At 44.8% G+C, this 19,119-nt stretch overlaps 2 protein-coding genes across 9 annotated transcripts in view; both read right to left on the reverse strand.

Annotated features, from left to right (window-relative positions):
- The window catches only part of C5H8orf76 (chromosome 5 C8orf76 homolog), a 27,955-nt gene extending 12,395 nt beyond the window's left edge, over positions 1-15,560 (reverse strand). Inside the window, exons 1-5 of one of the 3 annotated variants that reach the window (XM_052787222.1) lie at positions 7,901-8,198; positions 7,690-7,785; positions 4,889-5,032; positions 3,583-4,100; positions 1,091-1,223 (exon numbers count right to left, since the gene is read on the reverse strand). In XM_052787222.1, coding sequence (XP_052643182.1) covers positions 1,091-1,223; positions 3,583-4,100; positions 4,889-5,032; positions 7,690-7,785; positions 7,901-8,014 — 1,005 coding nt within the window. In that variant the 5' untranslated portion in view covers positions 8,015-8,198. Of the gene's footprint in view, positions 1-1,090; positions 1,224-3,582; positions 4,101-4,888; positions 5,033-7,689; positions 7,786-7,900; positions 8,200-14,275 lie in introns of those variants that run through there. The other 2 variants (XM_052787225.1, XM_052787224.1) reach the window with 2 other exon arrangements.
- Positions 15,561-15,808: 248 nt separating this feature from the next.
- The window catches only part of ZHX1 (zinc fingers and homeoboxes 1), a 29,078-nt gene continuing 25,767 nt past the window's right edge, over positions 15,809-19,119 (reverse strand). For 5 of the 6 annotated variants that reach the window (XM_052787217.1, XM_052787215.1, XM_052787218.1 and 2 more), the window contains one exon: positions 15,809-17,255. The gene's annotated coding sequence lies outside the window, so the exon portion shown is untranslated. The remainder of the gene's footprint in view (positions 17,256-19,119) is intronic. The other variant, XM_052787216.1, reaches the window with a different exon arrangement.

A 19,119-nucleotide genomic window follows, 5' to 3' on the forward strand; every position in this document is an offset into this window, starting at 1 on the left:
ATTAATAACAGATCTTTACAAGAAAAGCCCTTGACACATGAACCACACGCCATCCAGGAGAAGTTTCCAAGTCACGATCCAGTTGCCTGCCTGTTGCATTCTGCAATAAACATGGAGAGCTGAGAGCCCAAGCTTCACAGCTGCACAACCCCACCCAGATTCTGGCTATGCTTGTACAGGGGGATTTTTACTCTCTGACTAGCAGCGGAAATCTCAACGCCAACTCTGCGTTCAGTGCTCACCTTGCAACAGCACCAACACTCCGGATCTCCTCCTGGGGGGGTGTGGGACCAAGGGAGGCAAGGAGAGAAGTTTCTCCTCCCAACCTTTTCACAACCTGAGACAGACTGCAAGCTACTGCCCTCTTATGGATGAAATCCCACACGACCGCCTGCCAACCCCGCAGCAGCTGGGCTTTCACCAACTTCAAGCTGTCATACCGACAGCAAAGTTAGAATCTCACCGGCTTCCTTTTGTTCCTTAAGATAAAAGTCAGAAACTCTATAAATAGTACTAAAAATGTTTAATCTCTATGAATAAAGTCATGCAATGTTACTCTCCTCCTTTGTACTTCTGTAAAACTAGAAGCCAGTACATCAAACAGAAGGAAGAAATCATGTAAAAGGATGTCTCTGGCTTTTTCTGAAAATGTTTAATACTTTTTCTGGAAGTGTTTAATAGTGCTGTGGCCATCAAAGTAATCCCCACTTCCATTTCATACTTGTGATTCACTCTGTGGCATCTAAAATTCCTGAGATAAAATCTGCATCCCAGGAAACACACAGTGATGATGCAACTGCAAATACAGATCCAATGAGAAACTTAACAACCCTGAACATTCCCGAAAGAAGAATCTCAGCAGAACAGAGATACAGCTGCATGACACAAGCCAGAGCTATACAGGTATCACTGTCAGTTCCAGATAACACGCTACTGGGGCTACCCGCCCCAGCTAATTTACCTTGCTTCCTGGCTCAGTTAATTAGCTCAGGGGAGCGTCGCTTACAGGACTTTGTGCCTGAACTGGCTCAGGTACCTCAACCAGCCTACGTATAGCTGAGAACTTGTACGCAATGAAACATCCCCTTACCTTGGTCATCAACACCATGGAGTTTTCATTGAAACCAAGTTGTGCCACCTTGTCATCAATTTCTTTTTGGCCTTTTATGTTATTCTCTAGCGCAAAGGACGACTGTTGCAACTGGATAAGTTGAAGTAAAAGCCTGAAATGAAAGACGCAGTTAAAAAAAGGCACAGCTGGCAAAAGAGTAAGTCAGCAAACCTCAAACAAACCAAAATATACTACTTTAAAAACAGCTCTTCTTCCTGACTTTTGCCGACTGCAAAAACTGCAAAGAAATGAACGAATCCATATCAAACTACTATAGGTATGGTATATTTGTGCTATGACAGAAGTACTGAGAAGTACTTTTGAAAAACAACATGCCAAGTATCTCTGGCTGCTCTGCGCAAACATTTTTTTTCCCCATGTATTTGCCACACAATTCAAAAGTGAAGCTTGGATCTGCTAGCACTAACTGCAGTATATCAGGTGTCCCACATACTTAGTAAGGCCTAACAAGACTGCAGTGCATTTTTGTCTATGGCAGTGATTATCTTTGTAACCTCAAAAGCTAGAAATTTGCGGGCTTTAGACAAATGCCAAACATCCTCCCCACACAGGCCAACCTTGGGATATTTTCTAAAATCTTTCACCACAGTTTTATGTGCAAGGCAGTGCCCCAGAAGTCACCACCATGATTCAGTGAAGGTTAGACATTATGCTGACAATGTGGCTTCATGTCATGGAGGGACCCCATCACAAACTGCTCGACCAGAGAGAACAGTGGCAGTTTCCAGAGTCCTCCTCACACAAGGACTGTAAAACATGGCAGCAGAGGAAGTATCTAAGTATATTCAACCAAGGGAACACTGGGACTTAGCAGTATCATTACTGAAACTACATTTAATTCAAGCTTCATGCATAAAGAACAACAACAACAAATTTTTTTATCACATTTACCAAGTTAAATGAAGCAGGTCTTACAATAAAGGTGGGTATTTTTATGAAGAGAAGACTTAAGATTTTAGATTAAAGTTTTCATTTGAGCATTATAAACATCAAAATTTACAAGTTTGAGCCAAGAAACCATTTGTAAATTCAGTAAAGTTTTGACTAGGAAATTCAAAGTAAAAATTGAACATATTTTTAACTTGTAAAGCGTTTTTGTTTCAAAATTTGCATCAACATAATATAAGAAAGAATGAAATCTCAATGAAAATTAAACAAAACCACTTCCCCAATTTTTTTGTTGTTGTTGGCAGAACTAGAAGAGTCAATTATTCATGATGCGTTAACACAGAACCTTATTTCCTACAAAAAGCAATACTAACATCTCTTTTCCAGGTGCAATTTATGCTGCACATATGTTTATGCAACATCCACATCTCACTTAAAATCCAACAGACCTGAACATATTAGACAACCTAGTTAATGCATAAGACCTGGGCAGGGGAGAAGCTTACCCTGGACAAGTGTATCTGCAAATATAAACCGCAGTAACACTTTGTGAAACTGTGCAGCCAAGCAAGTAAATCCCACAGTTTATAACTGTCTCAATGCTGAATCATACACATTGAAACAAGCAACACAGATTATTTTAATATGAATGTAGCTTTAATATTCAGTATCAGTACCAAATCTATTAACTTCTCCCAAGTAGCAAAGTCACCGTCTCTTAGTCTGAGTACAGTTAAAAGCTACCATATCTTTTTTTAGATTTCTTAAATCTTTCCCTAACAGGGCAGTTATAAAGTGTTCTCTGTAAACATGTGCGGAAGTTCATAAAATGGCTTTAAATACATTTGGTGACTAATACGTTACGGAGAGGCAAGAGAGGAAAAAAACCTCCAAGACTATTTTAACAAAGCCAGATCCTAATTATCTCTTTGAAAGATTATGTTTTGGGGATTTTTGTTGTGTGCAAGAGTTTTAGGTAGGAAGAGAGAGAAGAAAAGAAAAGAGCATTTTAATGCAGCCCTGTCAATCAGCTGTCACAGAGTTCATTTTTCAACCTCATCCATTATGCAGATTGGGGCATTATTATAACATACATTTTCGCTCAAGCATGAGGCTTCAAGCAAAGAAGACAGGTGGCACTCGCAGAAGGAAGACTGGCTAGCCTTCCCTTTGGGGCACTTCTGCTGCTGCATCTTTAATACCAAACCAGGAAACAGCCATGCTCTAACAGGAGCATTTATTGAAGAACAAGCCCTTTTGTATATAATTACTTCAAAAGATTCATATAATAAGGTCATTAAAAAACGCTTTACTTCTCAACAGTGCATGACACTGGTTTACTCCTTCTGCTCAGATTTAGGTTGTTCACAGCTACCACGCTAGTGGACTTTGCTTTTTAGATCTAAAGCAATAGCAGGGTGCTTCTAAGTTAGCGTTGCCATCGCTGAAACAAACATTTAAATTGAAAATGTAAACTGAAAATATCAAGGCTGGGAAAAATATGCTTTAAATTGTTCTCGATTGGGAGAAGTTAATAATATTCTAAGAATACGTTTAGCTACCTTGCTCTAATAAACGAGGCACATGCCTTTATCCCAACTCTCTTCGACATGTTCTGCTCCCAGGACTCGGAGGCTGTGTGTTTCCCTTCATCCATGCTTTCCAGTTCTTCTGAAGTGCAGAGGAAATCTTTTACAGCTTGGCTGCTGCTACAAGTCACGGCATTCTCCCTCTTTGTTTCTGTAGCAAGGCTGGACCAAGGGCCTTCTTTCTGGCCATCTGATCTGTGAGGCTGCAAATTAATCTCTCTTCCAGCTGATGTTTTGAAACTACTATCACTTACACTAACCTGTTCAGACTGATTTAGATTTGTTTCTGGAATGACTAATGGAGACAAACTCTGTAAAAGGCTCATATAAGATTCAGCAAGTAACTTCCAGTACCAAGGGTTGAAAGGATGTAAGCAGATCAGCTGCTGCAGACACGTGATCTTTTCTTCTACATTTTCCATACCCTGGTAAATGGCAAACTGCAGGTTGAGAACCGTTGTTAAGTGATCTGTGTTAGTAGCGCCGTTTCTCTAGAAACAAAAGATAATAGATTAAAAACAGGAGTAGAACAGAATCATCCTTCAGAGCCTAAGAAAACGTCTCCCTGAAAAATGACACACAAATATCACTAAAGGTAATTTTTAAATTGTACCAAACTGTGCTCTTAATTTTAAATGATACGTGATACAGATCACGCACAATCAAGCTGACAGCATTCCCTCTAGCTAGCTTGTCCTGGTCTGAAAGGCAAGAAGGCTCCGAATGCTGTCATTTGTTTATTTGCCTTCAGAGTTTTATACAGCTGCCCTTCTTTGTAGTATAAACACCCTTTATATAAAATAAACAGCAGCAGTAAAATTCTAGCAGACTTCAGAGCCTCTGGACTTTTTCCTTTATGGGAAAAACTCAATTTGTGGTTAGATACTCTTCTTGGCAGTTTGGCAGCAAGTATATGGAAATAAAAGGGAGTTTTGAACTGTCACTTTTATAGTGGAAAGATTTAAGCACTCATTTATCCCCTTTCTTATAATTCCTATTACATTACATTAATTCTGCCTGGCAGAGCATGATATTTATTCCCTTCCAGGACTACCAGCCTCCCTGCACAGGGAGCTCATTGTGGTACAGGGTGTTCTGATTTCTAAAGAGTGATTATATCTGCAGTGACAGTTACCCTCTGTTTACCAAATACTCTGAGCACTGAACATCCTGAAGGATTATAGACATGAAGATTATTTTTCCAGAAAATGGTCCATATAAGAGAAGTACTGGCAATATTTTCACGTTCAAAGCCTAAAAGAAAGATTGCATTATTTACCAATTTTTCTGCAATATCCAGAGCCTCCTTGTGCCTTCCCAGGCGACATAAACACCGAGCCTGACCCTCTTGGACATCTCGTCTCATTGCAATGTTACTGGGAGGTAAGACTAGTAAGCAGTTCGAGTACTCACACAGGGCTTTCTAGTAGTGTCGACAAAAAGAAAAGCCAAATAAAACAGTGAGACATTTTCATTTAAAAGAAAGCCTGACAGTATGTTTTGTTTATGACTACAGTCACAAAGGGAATTCAGGAGCTGAAGTCCACATTTTCATTTCTCTGGACTCAGCTACCACCTATGCCAGCAACAAACGAGGGCCCTGGTACTACACAGCCAAGTCTAGACAGTGATAAGCAACCTCAATCCTAACTCGTGTTTAAGCCCTGACAGGATTCACCACACATCTGTACACCTCTTCCCCACCAGGCCTGATCCAGAAGGGATCATCTATCGACCTTGGCAATATGTGACACAAGGCATCTTTTCCCCAGCTACCAACTCAATGATCAGAGCACTCATCCTAAATTTGGATGATCTTGTTTCAAATCTGTGACATTCTCCACGGGAAGGTTTGAACCTGCAAGTACCTCACCTCACATGGATAATCAGCACATTGGAGAATACCACAAGGAAGGTGAATCTCCATTGTTTCTGTAGGGTGGTTCTAATTTGCATGAAATAATTAAATATTAATTGGGCTAAGGAAAAAGACAAGAATGAGCAATATTTCTGTAGCTTAATGCTCAGGGCACTCACCAGGACTCCAATTAACATTTAAATGCATTAAATTAAGTATTCAGTGAAGCTAAGACTGGATTCCTGGTTCCTCCCCCTTCACATAAGTACCCAGACCAGAAGACTAAAGAGCAGTGCTCATTCTCCCATCTCTCAAAATGAATATTTAATTATTCCTTGCGAACTTGAATGGTTCTAACAGAAAAAGCTTCTAGGCGACATACCCTAAATACTTCCTAGCAAAGTGGCTGAGGTATTTTTCTTCCCCGGTGTTAAGCTTGCATTCCTTCTCAAGCAAAAGAGGGCGCTCCCCTCTGCCCAGTGAGTGCAGCAGCCACTGGTGAAAATGGATTAGAGGAGGGTTGCAGGACACCCCTGTTCGCCGTGTTATGTGACAAAGGGATATAACCCGGCAAGGATCAGGCATTACGAAGCCCAAGCAGACTCTACAGTCATCTATATCCTAAAAATGGGCACAGCTCAGATCACTGCTGTCCTTGGCATTTCCTACCAAGTGGCCTAGGCTGACGTAAAAAAGTATAAAGAACAACTGAAGAGATTACTACCCCCATTTACTTATTTCCAGCCCCCTTTCTAAGGTCGGTGCTCTCAAATCTGTAATTTTATGAACAGTCTAGTTCTGGTTCTGGTTCTGTCATGGTGATCCAGATTAGCAATAAGACTGAAGACTAGATGTTTTTAACATGGATCACTGCCATAGAAAAGGGTTAGGAAACAACAGTCTGTTCCACTGGCAGATCTGAGGGGGTGTCATTCTCTCCTGAGAGGGCACCACAGCACACAGCAAGGAGCAATCTGCTCTTCCTGAGGGTCAGCAGCCATGTCTGACTGCAGCCCGAGGCATCTCTCTTCTCAGCACACTTTTATGAATCCCTTCAGGGCATCCCAGCTGAGACAGGAAAGCATCTGTCGGGTATAGACAAGACAGCAGTAGTGCTCAAATAACATTAAAAAGCAGAAGTCAGTGCCAACTGAGGTACAAAAAGATCAACAAATCCAATGGGCAAGGCGAAAGGAGTGGAGTCAGAAGTCAGCCTGAGGGCTTTGAAATCAGCGAGCCTCTAATGCAAACCATAGCCTGGAACAAGAAGCTATTACAGTTGAAACAAGGGCAGAAGCAGCTGATTTCAACCAGGAAACAAGGTAACAAAAGACTGGATTTCTGCAACTAGGACTACAGAGGCAGGAGAGCATCAATGATCAGGAATGCAGCTCAGGAAGTAGGCACTGAGGGCAGGGTCGAGGACTAGAGCAGGCAGGAACAGAAACGGGGAACATAAATGCACCCCAAAGGCACAACCAGCCATCCAGAGCAAGGGGAGGCAGCAGAAAGGTGGGACAATTAATGATGAGGCTCATAAGCCAACTGTCAGGTGCCTGACAACTACAGTCAGCTTTCACCTGACAGCTGAGGGAGCTCTGAGAAAGGTGAGCTGGCAGCCAGGTGGTTGCCAGCAATCTGACAGCCTTTGTGGGACATGGTATTATCCCCAGGAGCAGAGAAATCCACATGCTTAACTCTGGCTGACCATGAGGTCCATGGCCACAAACACCAGCTCTGCTCACCGCTGAACCGCTCAGATGCGCAAGCCTGATCCGGATCAGCTCTGGGCGCAGAGCAGCATTTCTGGCCAGTTTACACTGACTTCACGCTGACTCCTGGAAAGATATCATCTGGCTGGGGGAGCTTGCCAGAGCACAGTTACCCATCGTGGCCTGACCGCAGCTCAGCCAGCAGGACGGTTCTTCACCAGCTCACCGTGACTGCCTGTGGGGCTGTCACGCTGTCAGCACAAATGAGGAGCCATCAAGCTGGACGTAACCGCGCCACGCACTCCAGCACCCCCAGGCTGTGCCTCAGCCGGGAGGCTTTTACATAAATACACAAACACACGCACTCAGCACGGCGGGGACTACAGGATCACCCCAGCTTATACCCCCGCAACTTCCACCGACCAGGGCCCGGGCTCGGCCCAGGCCCCAGGCCCCAGGCCCCAGGCCCCAGGCCCCAGGCCCCAGGCCGTGCCAGAGCCCTGGAAATACCTCAAACTCCTGCTGACGGTAGGCCCAGTCCGCCCGGAACTTGCTGGCCGTTAGCCCCCCGGCGCCTTCCCCGCCGTCCGCCTCGCTGCGAAACCACTGCAGGCACAGCACAAACACGTCAGGGGGGCCGAGGCCGCCCCCGCCCTACCCGGGCGGCCCCTTCGGCCGCTCCCGCCGCCCCCCCCCGCCGCCGCCGCCGCCGGCTCCTCACGCGGGGCTCGCAGTGCTTCGCTCCGCAGGCCGGCCCGGCCCCGCCGCCCGGGCCCCGCTCCCGGCTCGGGCCGAAGAGGGAGTCCTCGAACTGCCAGCCCAGCACCGGCTCCATCCCGCCGCTCACGCCCGGACCGACCCCCCCCCCCCCCCCCGCCGCGCGGCGGCAGCGCGCCCCCTGCCGGGCCGCCCCTCCCGGAGGTCGACCGAGGGCGGCGGCGCGGCGGCGGCGAGCCGCCGGGGGCACCGAGTTAGGGGCGGCGCGGGCTAGAGGGGAGGCGGCGGGCAGCGGCCATCTTAGGCAGGGCGGTGTGAGGGGGGGGCTGCGGAGCGCGGCCCGCCGGGAGCTGTAGTCCCGACCGCCGGGCCCGTCTCCCTCCCTCCGGCCCTGCCCGCTGACTGCCTGAGGCGGGCGGGTGAGCGAACGGCCGCGGAAGGCCTGGTGTCCTCCTCCGCTAGCCGGGCTGGGAGACGAGAGCCGGGCGGGGAGCGCCGCTAGGCCGGGGCACCGACTGGAAAGGGGGGCGGCGGCGGCAGCCCGGGTGCCGCCGGCCTTGCCGAGGGCGAGCCCGCCGAGCGAAGCGAGAGCAGAGGAAGGCCCTGCCTCGGGGCGGCTGGCGGCTCCTCGTTTCTGGCCTTTGCCCGTCGGTTTTGGGAGGCGGGTGCTTGCGCTCCCCGACGGGCGGCAGGGCCGTCACACCTCCCCGGCTCTGGCGAGGAGTTCGGTCACAAGTCACTGTAATGGAAATGTTGCAAGATCTTGTAACAAATACTTGAGCCAAAGTGTCCCCTGCTTTGGTAAATTAATTGCATAATTGTAGAGTTGTTCTCTTAGTATCTTGGCCCGCAGCCTGCGCGGGGGTGGGCGGGAGTGTATTTCGGTAATTTTGCCATTTGATTTCAGTTCTGCCCCAAAGCAGAAGGGGAAACTCGTGACATCTCAGGCTTTCCGAGGCAGGGCCTCCCAGGGCCCCCTACGCTGCTGTGGGAAAAGGGGACATGACACAGTGAAGACTGATCCCAGAGCTTCTTCAAGACGTCAAGATTCTCAGGCACACCGTTGCTCATTATCAGCACCTAGGTGAAGTTGTAGCTACCCCAGCTGTCTGCCCTGCCTCATGATACTACCGTGCACACAGCATGCTGTGTTTTGATTGTACTGCAATGCTGTTTCCTCTCTCCACCTTGCCAGTCTGTCCATCCAGGAAGGTCCATTATCTCCCCTCTAATGACCATGCAGGTTTGGAGAAGGTGAGCTGAAAAGTCATCCTTGTACTTCCTTAACCTGCAAAATGGACTGATGAACCTGTCTATACCAGAACAGCTTTTGAGGCCAAAGGACTGCTGATATGGATAATTTTAAAGGTTTCCTTCTAGTAGACATGTAAAACATGGGTTCTGGGTTTGGTTTTCTTTGTTCTTTCTAAGTGGATACATGCTCCAAATATCCTTCTGTACCAGCATAGCTATGACTGGATGCAGCATCAGCTGGCATAAATCCCTGGGTAGAAATGCCACTTTGGCAGGTAGATTTGATCAGAGAAATGAAGGGGTATTGAGGTTTCTTTTGCTTTTAAACTTGCTGCTTGGCAAACAAGCCCTCCTGAATGTAGGAAACTGCTTAGCAAGTAAGTCTGGAGAGAATCAGGAGTTTGCTCGACATGCCTCAGTCTTTTTGTTAAAAGCATCAAGGTAGGCAAGTGCAGTCAGAGCTGCTTGTATGTGCACACCAAAACCATCTGGCTTCCTCCTGCCCGCAGACCTGTGTGATATGCTGCTGCAGAACAGGCAGAGTGCACAGGAGTCAGCCTGCGGAGGTTAGCGTTAGTGTCTAAACAGTTACAACACTTCTCATATATGCTGGACACACACGTTCATTTCCCACTCTTCCAGGACTGCTGGTCACGCTGCAACACACCAGTCTAATGAGCAAAGCATGAAAATCCAGCAAAAGACGGTTAAGAACAAATCAAAAAGAAGAAAAACCAAAAAAGAAACATGAGTAATCAAAGTGAAATGTGGCCCCAGCTCAAAGTAAAACACAAAGAGCAAGGCATTCCCAGGGGCAAATCCCAGAGCAGCCGTTTGGCTGCCAGCTTGGATTGCGGAGTCCTCTAGGGCTGGGGGATTCAGCCGTCGTTGCCTCTGAGGATACCAACGTGGTCTGCAAAGGCTCTGTGTTGCAATGCAGAGAATGCCTTTGTCTGGTAAATCAGTGATAGGAGAGCAGTGATTCCTGAGCACGACACAGGGGGCCTAGCAGCTGACTGCATGGTTTCAGTCATAAGTCATGGGCATAATATTGCCTCTCTTCTTCCTTCCTCCCTTGCCTGGCTCTCCCCTTCTCCTGCCTCCCCTCAGACATTTAAAAGGCTCCTCATATATTAGTTACAGAAAATAAAAAAATGCAACTTTAGGAAATTCCTGTGCCTTGTCAGCACCAGAGATTTGCTCAATTTCTCCTCTAAGACCCGAGTCATCAGTGTGGCTGCCAGAATACAAATTCCCACTGTACTTAAGTAAAGCTGTTTGCCTGAGTTTGCATGGCATGATTTGCCATGGTGCTGTTAGCCGTGGCTTCATGCAGGAGAAAACAACGTCTGTGGAAGAGGCAGCTTTGAGGGGGCTCAGATACATAAGCCCTACGAGAGCCTGCGCTGCTGCAGCTGCTCTGTGTAGGCAGCTTTGGAGATAAAAAGAAGCTGTAGCTTAATCTCTTCCTAAGGGCAGCCAATGTCTTACTCCACCGCCAGCCTAAACCACCAGCTCAGCACGTGAACATCGGACCAAAAAAACAAATGGGCTCCAGTAAGTTGTGGTCGTTGAACAAGTTCCTGTGCATCAGCAAAGCTATTGTAGCTGTTCACACGAGCATGCCTCATTATGCCGGCAGTGAGGTGCTGTGACCCAGCTTCAGCCTCAGTGAACAGGGAGCAGGCTAGCGTGCTTCATCTTGCAGTCAGGGTGAGCCCAGAAAAAGCCTGGGTGGTGAAGACAACTCAAGCGATAGGCAGGAATTTGTCACACTGCCTTATTGCCTGAGCCTTTTGGCCAGGAAAAGAAAATACAGCGTGACAGAGCTTGTCTAGATCCCAACAGCCCTTCTTCTCCCTGCTTCCCAATCTACTCTGTGGCAAAATTAATTCAGAAGAATTCTCCCCCAGTGCTTCTTTAATTACTGATGTTATTATTTGTATTATGATAGCCTCCATGGGTCCTTGCCACAGCCTGGCCACTCTTGTGCCAGCAGAATGCACACCACAAAGGTTTCGGAGACCATCAAGCACACACAGTAGAAACGAGAAACCTTGGTCAGCAGCTCGGGCCCTATCTTGGTAAGCACTACCCACACACATCGGCTAAGGAATAATGCAGCTCTCACACGGTTTATGGCTTTATTAAAATATGCTGGAACAGAGCTGCCCTTGGAAGAAAGCAAAAGAGAGACTAGTTCCCTCCTCAAAGAAAGAGAGCTGCCTGCAGTGAAGAGGGCAGTAAGGCCCACAGGCAGCATTCCTCAAAGGATGGGTGGCTCCTGAATTGTTAAGTGGATTCTTACAGACATTGTGAAATATTCATACCTTGAGGGAAGATTAGTTTTCTTTTTTGACAGTCATAACATATGCTCTTCCCTAAACATGTTCATGAAAAGAGGAGCGGCTCTTTATTTGCTGACATTGGCTGTGTCCTTGTCTCTTGCCTTTTATTTAGATTGCAAGTTCTTTACAGCAGAGACCATCTTTCATCCTCTTTGCACGGTGTCACATGTAAGGGGATATTGTCCATGACTAAGGTGGGAGGGTAATACAAATAACAACATTTCATGGCTAGGGGCATACAGAGATTATCACTACTACAAACTGCAAACAAAACTGCAGTTAAAGCTCTGACAAGCTCAGATGAGCTCTAGCATATCTTACTACGATGGTTTGAGATGCAACTGCAGAGCTCAAGAGCAATTCTCCTTTAACAGTAAGTGGTCACACTGAGGGTGGCAAAAGACTGGCCCCCCTGAGCCAAAGCTCCTAGAAGTTACTGACCCAAATTTCAGAAAAAATTGAATACTTGTCTCAAACTCAGTACATCTTTAAAGAAGTGCTGGTAGAATCGGGATGAACCTCCATCCATCTCAAGCTAGCTGAGAAACCAATTCAGCCAAATGTGACCAAGAGGAAGCTGCATTTGCTAAATCCAGATCTGTCCCCGAGGAAGGTAAAACCAGGACTGAGCAAAGGCAAAAGTGGGAACTAAAATAACTCCCTACTCCTAAAGGGGGAAAGTGCTCCGGCACTCTCGCGCACTGCGGAAGGAAGAGAGTATAATTGAAACCAGGGCAGTACTAACATGAGAGTCAAGAGGCCAGCGGCTGAGCAGAAGGGCATCAGGCAAGAAACCAAGCAGGAAGAGGTGACTGGGGAGGTGGAGACGGCCAGAGCAGCATCACTGCTCCAACCAGCTGCCGAGTCCAGCGGGCAGGGAATCTCCTTTTGCTTTCTCATCTCTCCAGAAGAGTAAAACCATGGAATCTGGTTTCTTCGTAAATTATCAAGCCACCCCACAGTTCTAGTAAAACTCAACAAAAATGAATGGGGAGGGGAGGGGTTGTGCATCATGGAAATCAAAGAGTAAGAACTGCTTGTTGTTAACAGAAGCCAAAAGCTGTTTAGGGGTTCTTAGGACAGACAGGAGAGGACACATCCCCCAAAAGATGGTTCATTTGCCTGTTCTACCTTAAAACAGCACAACCTTTCAAACCCCTGGCAAGCCATATTAACTAGGCCATAATCCTTCCCCCTCAGGCCTCACAAAACCCAATAAAGTCGTTATTGCCAAAAGGGTGCACTACACACAGATGTGTTCAGCTATTAATGGGTTTTGCAACTATTTTCTGTCTAGTAAGATAAATGATGAACAGAATGAGCATGCCCTTGGGTTTGACCAGAACGCTGTTGAAAAGAGAAGAGGAAAAAAACTTTCTGCAAAGACAGAAGGAAGGTGGTGATCAGGTGCTGGGAAGAATCCTAAAGCAGTGATCTTCCTGCGCAAGCCTGCAGATTTCCAGTCTGAACTGCTTCACTCAGCCGTGTAGTACAAGCACTGAGATCGTACCTTGATGGTCTCTGGATACAAGCTGGATGCTGAAGTCATGGCAAAGAGTGGTATCTCTGATACACTGCTCTAACTGGAAAAAAACCGAACAGACTCACTGTCGGGCATGCTGAAGTTTGTATGCCCCCTTCTATGCCCTTTTTTCAGTTTTATCAGTTTTTCTGAAAACTCATTAACTTCCCCTGGCCACAGTTATGCTTGTTGCTTAATTGCTACTTGTGATGAAACCAGGCCGTGGAGATCACGGCGGATTTGTTACCTCTCTAGGTCAAAACTTTACTACTGAGGTTTTCAAGACTGGGCAGGACTAACTAACACTGGTGGCAACTCCTCTAGGACACCATTTAAGCAGCCTTGGCTGCTGCAGACCTCTATTCTAATAACATCCATTAAACTGAGCTGACTTCCTACAATATTGCTGTCTTGCAGAACAGAGAAACAAATCTAAAGAATTAGAAAAAAATATGCTACGTTGAAGAAATATACCCAGGGCTTCAGGACTGCCCTTGAGTGACCCTCACAACTCATGGGCTTTTCCAGTTGTGCTCTCCTTTTCCATATGGAGGCTGGCAGGGGAGGCTGGCTCCACAAGGGAAACGACCAAACTGTTGATTCTCCAGTGCCTCGTTTCCCATGCAGCTTTTGCACTGCTGGAAAGGGCCAGTGGAAACTGCTACTAAATTCAGCTTCTATGGCTTCATATTTGCCTTGTACAAGTATCAGTGCCCACAGAAAGCATGAGGCAAAGCAGAGGGAAAGCACTGCTCAATGAACAAATGCAAACAAAATGCAGAAATCAAGAATGGACTTTGCCCACAAGTGCTCCCTTCCTGAAATTGTTGCAAGTGAAATGAATTTAGAGCAAAGAACACCATAAAACATACATCAGCGATGCAGTTTTTAACTTTGTGGTATCACTAAGAAAAATGATGAGCCACTTCATCACAGGGCTTCCACAGGCCTCTGTTTCTGCACTTTGTGGGTGCTGGGTACGATGCCTGCACAGAAATTGTTGCAGCTGGACTTCACCTGGAGGCTCTGGCCAGCTGTAGGAAATAAACTGCAGGATTGAGAGCACTTACACTTGTAATATTATTTGTACCATCTCTTTCAGTTCAGAACATGTTATTATTAGAGGCTATTTTGTGGGCCCTCTTCCATGTTAGTCCCTTAAGACAGGCTTCACTGCAATTATGTTTTTTTCCTATTTGGCTTTCATTTAGGAAAACTGAAAATCACTAAGAGGAGAATTACTGCCAACACTGACCTTTATTTTCACCCAAAGACACAAATCAACTAGGTGCGACACACACTTTCCCTTTTTCTGTCTTTTCTTTCTTCTACCAAATAAATATTTTAAGGTAATGAACATCAGCTCAGCACTGAGACTGTAAAGAAACACACATGGGAGAGGAATTAGTCACAATGCTAATAGTTCAACATCATAGCAGTAGAAACATATAAATATATTCAAAGGTTTCATTTTACAGTATTTGAAGTGCAACAAGTCATTTAACAACCAAAAATGTTAGAAACCACCATCCGACAGACTGAAGACCACCACCAGCAGTATTTCAAAGCAACGCCAGGTCCACAGGGAGCAATTTAACATCATTCTAGAGGGAACTTGCTGGCATAAAAAGAAAAATAAGGCAGTGCACAAAGTGGCTTGGTATTTTAAATTCTTAAAAATAGTAGTTGACAGTATTGTTATGAAAACAAATGGAAGATGGAAGGGGCTGGGAAGAGGAGGCTGGGAGAGGGGAAACAACCCACAAGGCCAGCTGGTCTCTTGTGAAAATATCGACTGAATTGCAGCATTTTGGAATCGTTGATAACACTGTAAACAAAAAAGGTAACTGTTTAAAAAAAGGTGACTGTGTGCATAATCCAGGGCTTTTCATAACTCCCTCATTAGCTGACAGATTCTTGAATAAGCATTCTTTTTTTCTCCCCCCCCCCCCCCCATTTTTTCACCAAACCGAGTAAAACTATTTGGCCAAACACCAAGCTGTACTGACTACTAGCGCTCATCTCCAGGCCTGTGCATAGGTCACTAATTCAGCTAGGGATGTAATTTTTCAGGACTGTCATAAGCTACAGCACAGGAACGATTCTACCGCCTTAAAAACATCTTTTTCTCAGGTGGGGATAGGTCTGTGGGCATGATGCTAGGTCCTGCAGGGAAGACCGGGTCTTTAGCCCCTCCAGCTGCAGCGCAACAGCTGAAGTAGGCGGGTGCGATGAGTCATGCCAATGCAAGACAGCAGCACTGCCTCTGGCGGGGAGCTTCTGTGAGTGACAGCAAGTCAGGCTTGCTAGAGAGATGCAGAGCTCAACAGAAAGTGCTCATCTCAGACCCTTCTTCTCTGAGGATAAGGCACATGTTAAAAGCAGCCACAAAGCATGATGTCCAACTGACAGGGACTTCAGCAGGGAGGTGGTTCCTAGTTGCCCCTACTCTTCCCACCCCAAATATTTTAAATGCGATAATAAAGAGCATCCGCCTTAATAAGAAAAATCACGTGAACATCCCTGGCCTGCTGACACAGCAGAACAGTTCAGCAACAAGCAGCTGTACTGACTCGCACGTGAAGCTGACCTCGCACTGGCTGTTCAGCCAAGCCAGCTCTCCAAATTCAGTGCATCTGAGGAATCGGTGAAATTCAGTTTTGTGTAACAGGAAAAAAGACATTTGAGAAGATCTAGTTTGTGACATTTTCATACAGACATGGTTCCTGGTTTTCACATCACCTCTTAAAACCACACGCACTCAGTAAGGAGACATTTATTCCATTACTTCTGTTTTCAAATTTTTGGTACAAAGTTTATTTTCAGAAGTTCCCACATGATCCTTTCTTCTACCAGCGTCTTTTAGGATTTTTCTATCTCTGATTTATTTTCTTTATCTGTTGAAGCAAAAGCAATAATTGCTACAGAAAGCAATAATGGCAATATTACAAATATTTTACAGCAGCATCCGTTCGTCTCTTTGCCTCAAAAAAATAACAAAAATAAATCCAAAGACAAGATCCGTACTGCCACAAAGGCTTATGTTTGTAATATCCAGAAGTATGCTGCGTTCCCATACATGAGTTGTACAAGTCCAGCACAACTTTCCAAGTTTGTGCAGAGCCTGATAAATAAGACACAGAAATATCAGTTATGTTATACTGTTTCTAAGAACTTTTACTCTGTAAAATGTTTGGTCACTCAAAGCTATAAGCTTAATCACATATCAAAGAACACAGGCAATAAAGCCCATCTTACTAGAACATATAGTATTAGGCCAAACAAAATATAAGAGGACAAAATCTAGTGGTCACTGAAGCCTCTTCAAAAAAGGTCTAAAACAGAATGTTTCCATCATGTATCAGAATAAAAATGTACTGTATTAAAATTTGAATTTTTTTTTTTTTTTTTTTTTACAAGCTGTCTTTTAATCAGTCTTCTATTTACAGTGCAGAACTTCTGCCAACTGCAGTAGTTTAACTTTGGCACAACACTAAGTTCCAATCCTTTTGAGTATTCAAGTCCTGTGTGTGTCCAAAAATTTTCTTGGTTTCACGAAAGATTAGGCCCATTCACAGTTAACCAGTTATCTTGAACTTTTTCAAGAATTGCTTCCCCTTCACCACATTGGGCAGCTACAAAGGAAAGACACTGTAAGCTATTGCATCATTCAAAAGAAACTCTTCATTCTAAACAGTGACGGTACTGTTGCTTCCTTTAACATCACATACACCAGACAGATCACACAGACAGCTACATATTGGACACCTTCTAAAAACCTTGCTGGTCGTTAGTGAATCGTCTTTCTCATACTTCAAATACATAACAATGCATTAACTTAATTTCATTTCACATGTCAAACAGGACACTTAAATATATTGCAATATATTATAGAAAATTGCAAAGCGCCATCATTTCTGTAAACGAGATCGACACCTGTTAACTCTCCTGTGCACATGAAGAGCAGTACCTAGTGCCACATTTTCTATACAACATAAAGCCTTCCCTGGTAGGGCAACTCATTTTAGTGCATTTCTGTACAGACTGTAAGCATACATGCAGATAGCCAACTATGCAAAACTGGAAACACTTTTGTAAGCTGAAACTGGAGGCGGGGGGGGAAGATTTCGAAATCACAATGGAGCTCTTGTGGTTGATTGTTTCGTATCACAGATGAAGACTTGAATCTTCTGTCATTCTAGCAGATTCTTTAGGGAAAGTTTCATGATAGGTATCTAGTATTGAATAAGCATAAGGAAATACTTTCATCAACTGGGACACAAATATTATGTATCTTAACGCATTCTAAGTTATGCATGGTCCAATGTTCATATAGTAACCTTATCTCTAAAATACTTGAGAAATGCCTAATCATTTTTATGCCACAGTATTATAACCAAGGATCAGTTGCTTTATCCACCCCTGTAGTGCTACCTGCTCTAGAATAAAAGAAAAAAAGGCAAAAAAGGAAAAAACGAAACAAAAAAGGCCTCACACTTCCCAACAAGCATCAAGTTGGAAGCAGAGGTAAGTACCATTGCTAACCACAACACAAATACCAGTGCTGCAATCCAGCCAGCACACTCCCAGGCGAAGATCCATCTTGCCTGATTTCAGATGTCTGTAGTGTCAGCGTCTGCCTGCAAGCCATGTGTAACAGTCAATGGAGTTTAGGGTGCAGTTCGTCTGACCAACTCCGGCATGTAGGATGAGCAGGCTTCCATTCGTTAGGTATACTGACTAGCTACGGTGTCCTGCTCAAACGCAGACATTAACATGCAATCAGAAAAATCTCACCTTAATTCATGAAAAGTGCTACAGGATCCTCAGTTACCACTCTACATTTTACAATGTTGTGTAAGTTGTTTTTGCAATGACTATCCATGGAAAAAGTGCAGATGCTCTTCACCGCAGGAGGAGAAAAACCCCCCAAAACTCAGACCATTAAACTTGAAAATATTGGCTGCAACCCACCTGTGCTTCAAAATCTCCCTTTTTGAAAGTGGGAAAACAATACAGAAATTTGAGCTATTGAGTGTGTGTAAGTAGCTGTTGAGGGATTTTTTACTTTCTCTTACAACTTTCATTTTAAAATCTTTTCTTACGGGATTTTAATACATCAACAACCTCAAGTAACTTGACCCATTAAGTTTGTGTCATGCTACTTGATAAATCTACTTATCCTAGGGTATCACAAGCTTGATGGAGAATACAGGTGTAACCCAGCACTGTTCAGTGCAGGGAACTGAGCCCTCTACTAGCCCTTCCCACCTCTAATTAACATGATCATCCCAGGCATTATGAACAACTCTCAACAGTTTTACTGCTCTCTGATCGTTGATATTATCTTTTCATTACTACTGAATGTAGGCAAAATTATTTTCCAAGAAAAAAATAAATTAAATCAAAGAAAGTAGCTATATTTCATTGCACTCTACTTTTGTGCATTCAGATTAGGGCAGGGATATTTAATATTACAGAAGCTGAAAGATTATCTTCTCTCCTTGGGAGATATGAATATAGACAGATATGGGACTCAGGTGGAGGACGCAAACTGATACTGTCATATTTACAGAAGCAAATACTGACATCCAGCCTGAATACACAGTACTCCATTAAGTGCAAAAGGGAAAATGCTCCTTACCTTAAACTACAGCTTGGTTACTCAGCAGCCAGAGACTAGTTGTTAGAGTTACTGCTGCACTCTCATTTCAGAGGAAAACGGAGGAGGAATAGAGTGTCTGCATCTTTGGGCTTTCTGGCCTACAGGGACTGCATAAGGCCATGAATCACTTTGTATGGGCTCCAGAAATGCTTTCTCTGCTCTGTAGAGAAGTGAGTGCATTTGCCTGCCTCAAGAGTTCCTTGGTGAGCAGGAAGAAAATAGGCTTTTGCCCAAAGTCAGCAAATCACGCATCAGAAAAATTATTTGTCATGCACAAACATTGCAAGAGTTTCCTTCCCAATAATCAAAGTCACAGCCAGACACCATATTGCATATAATGTCATGAAAAACCCAGTTTTTAAAATGGTACTGGACAAGGCTAAAAAAGGAAATGGCCTCATTTACTATAGTGTATTAGAGATAATCCACTAAAT

The sequence above is a fragment of the Harpia harpyja genome, chromosome 5, assembly GCF_026419915.1.
Source record: "Harpia harpyja isolate bHarHar1 chromosome 5, bHarHar1 primary haplotype, whole genome shotgun sequence".
In the NCBI taxonomy this organism is placed as follows: Eukaryota; Metazoa; Chordata; class Aves; order Accipitriformes; family Accipitridae; genus Harpia; species Harpia harpyja.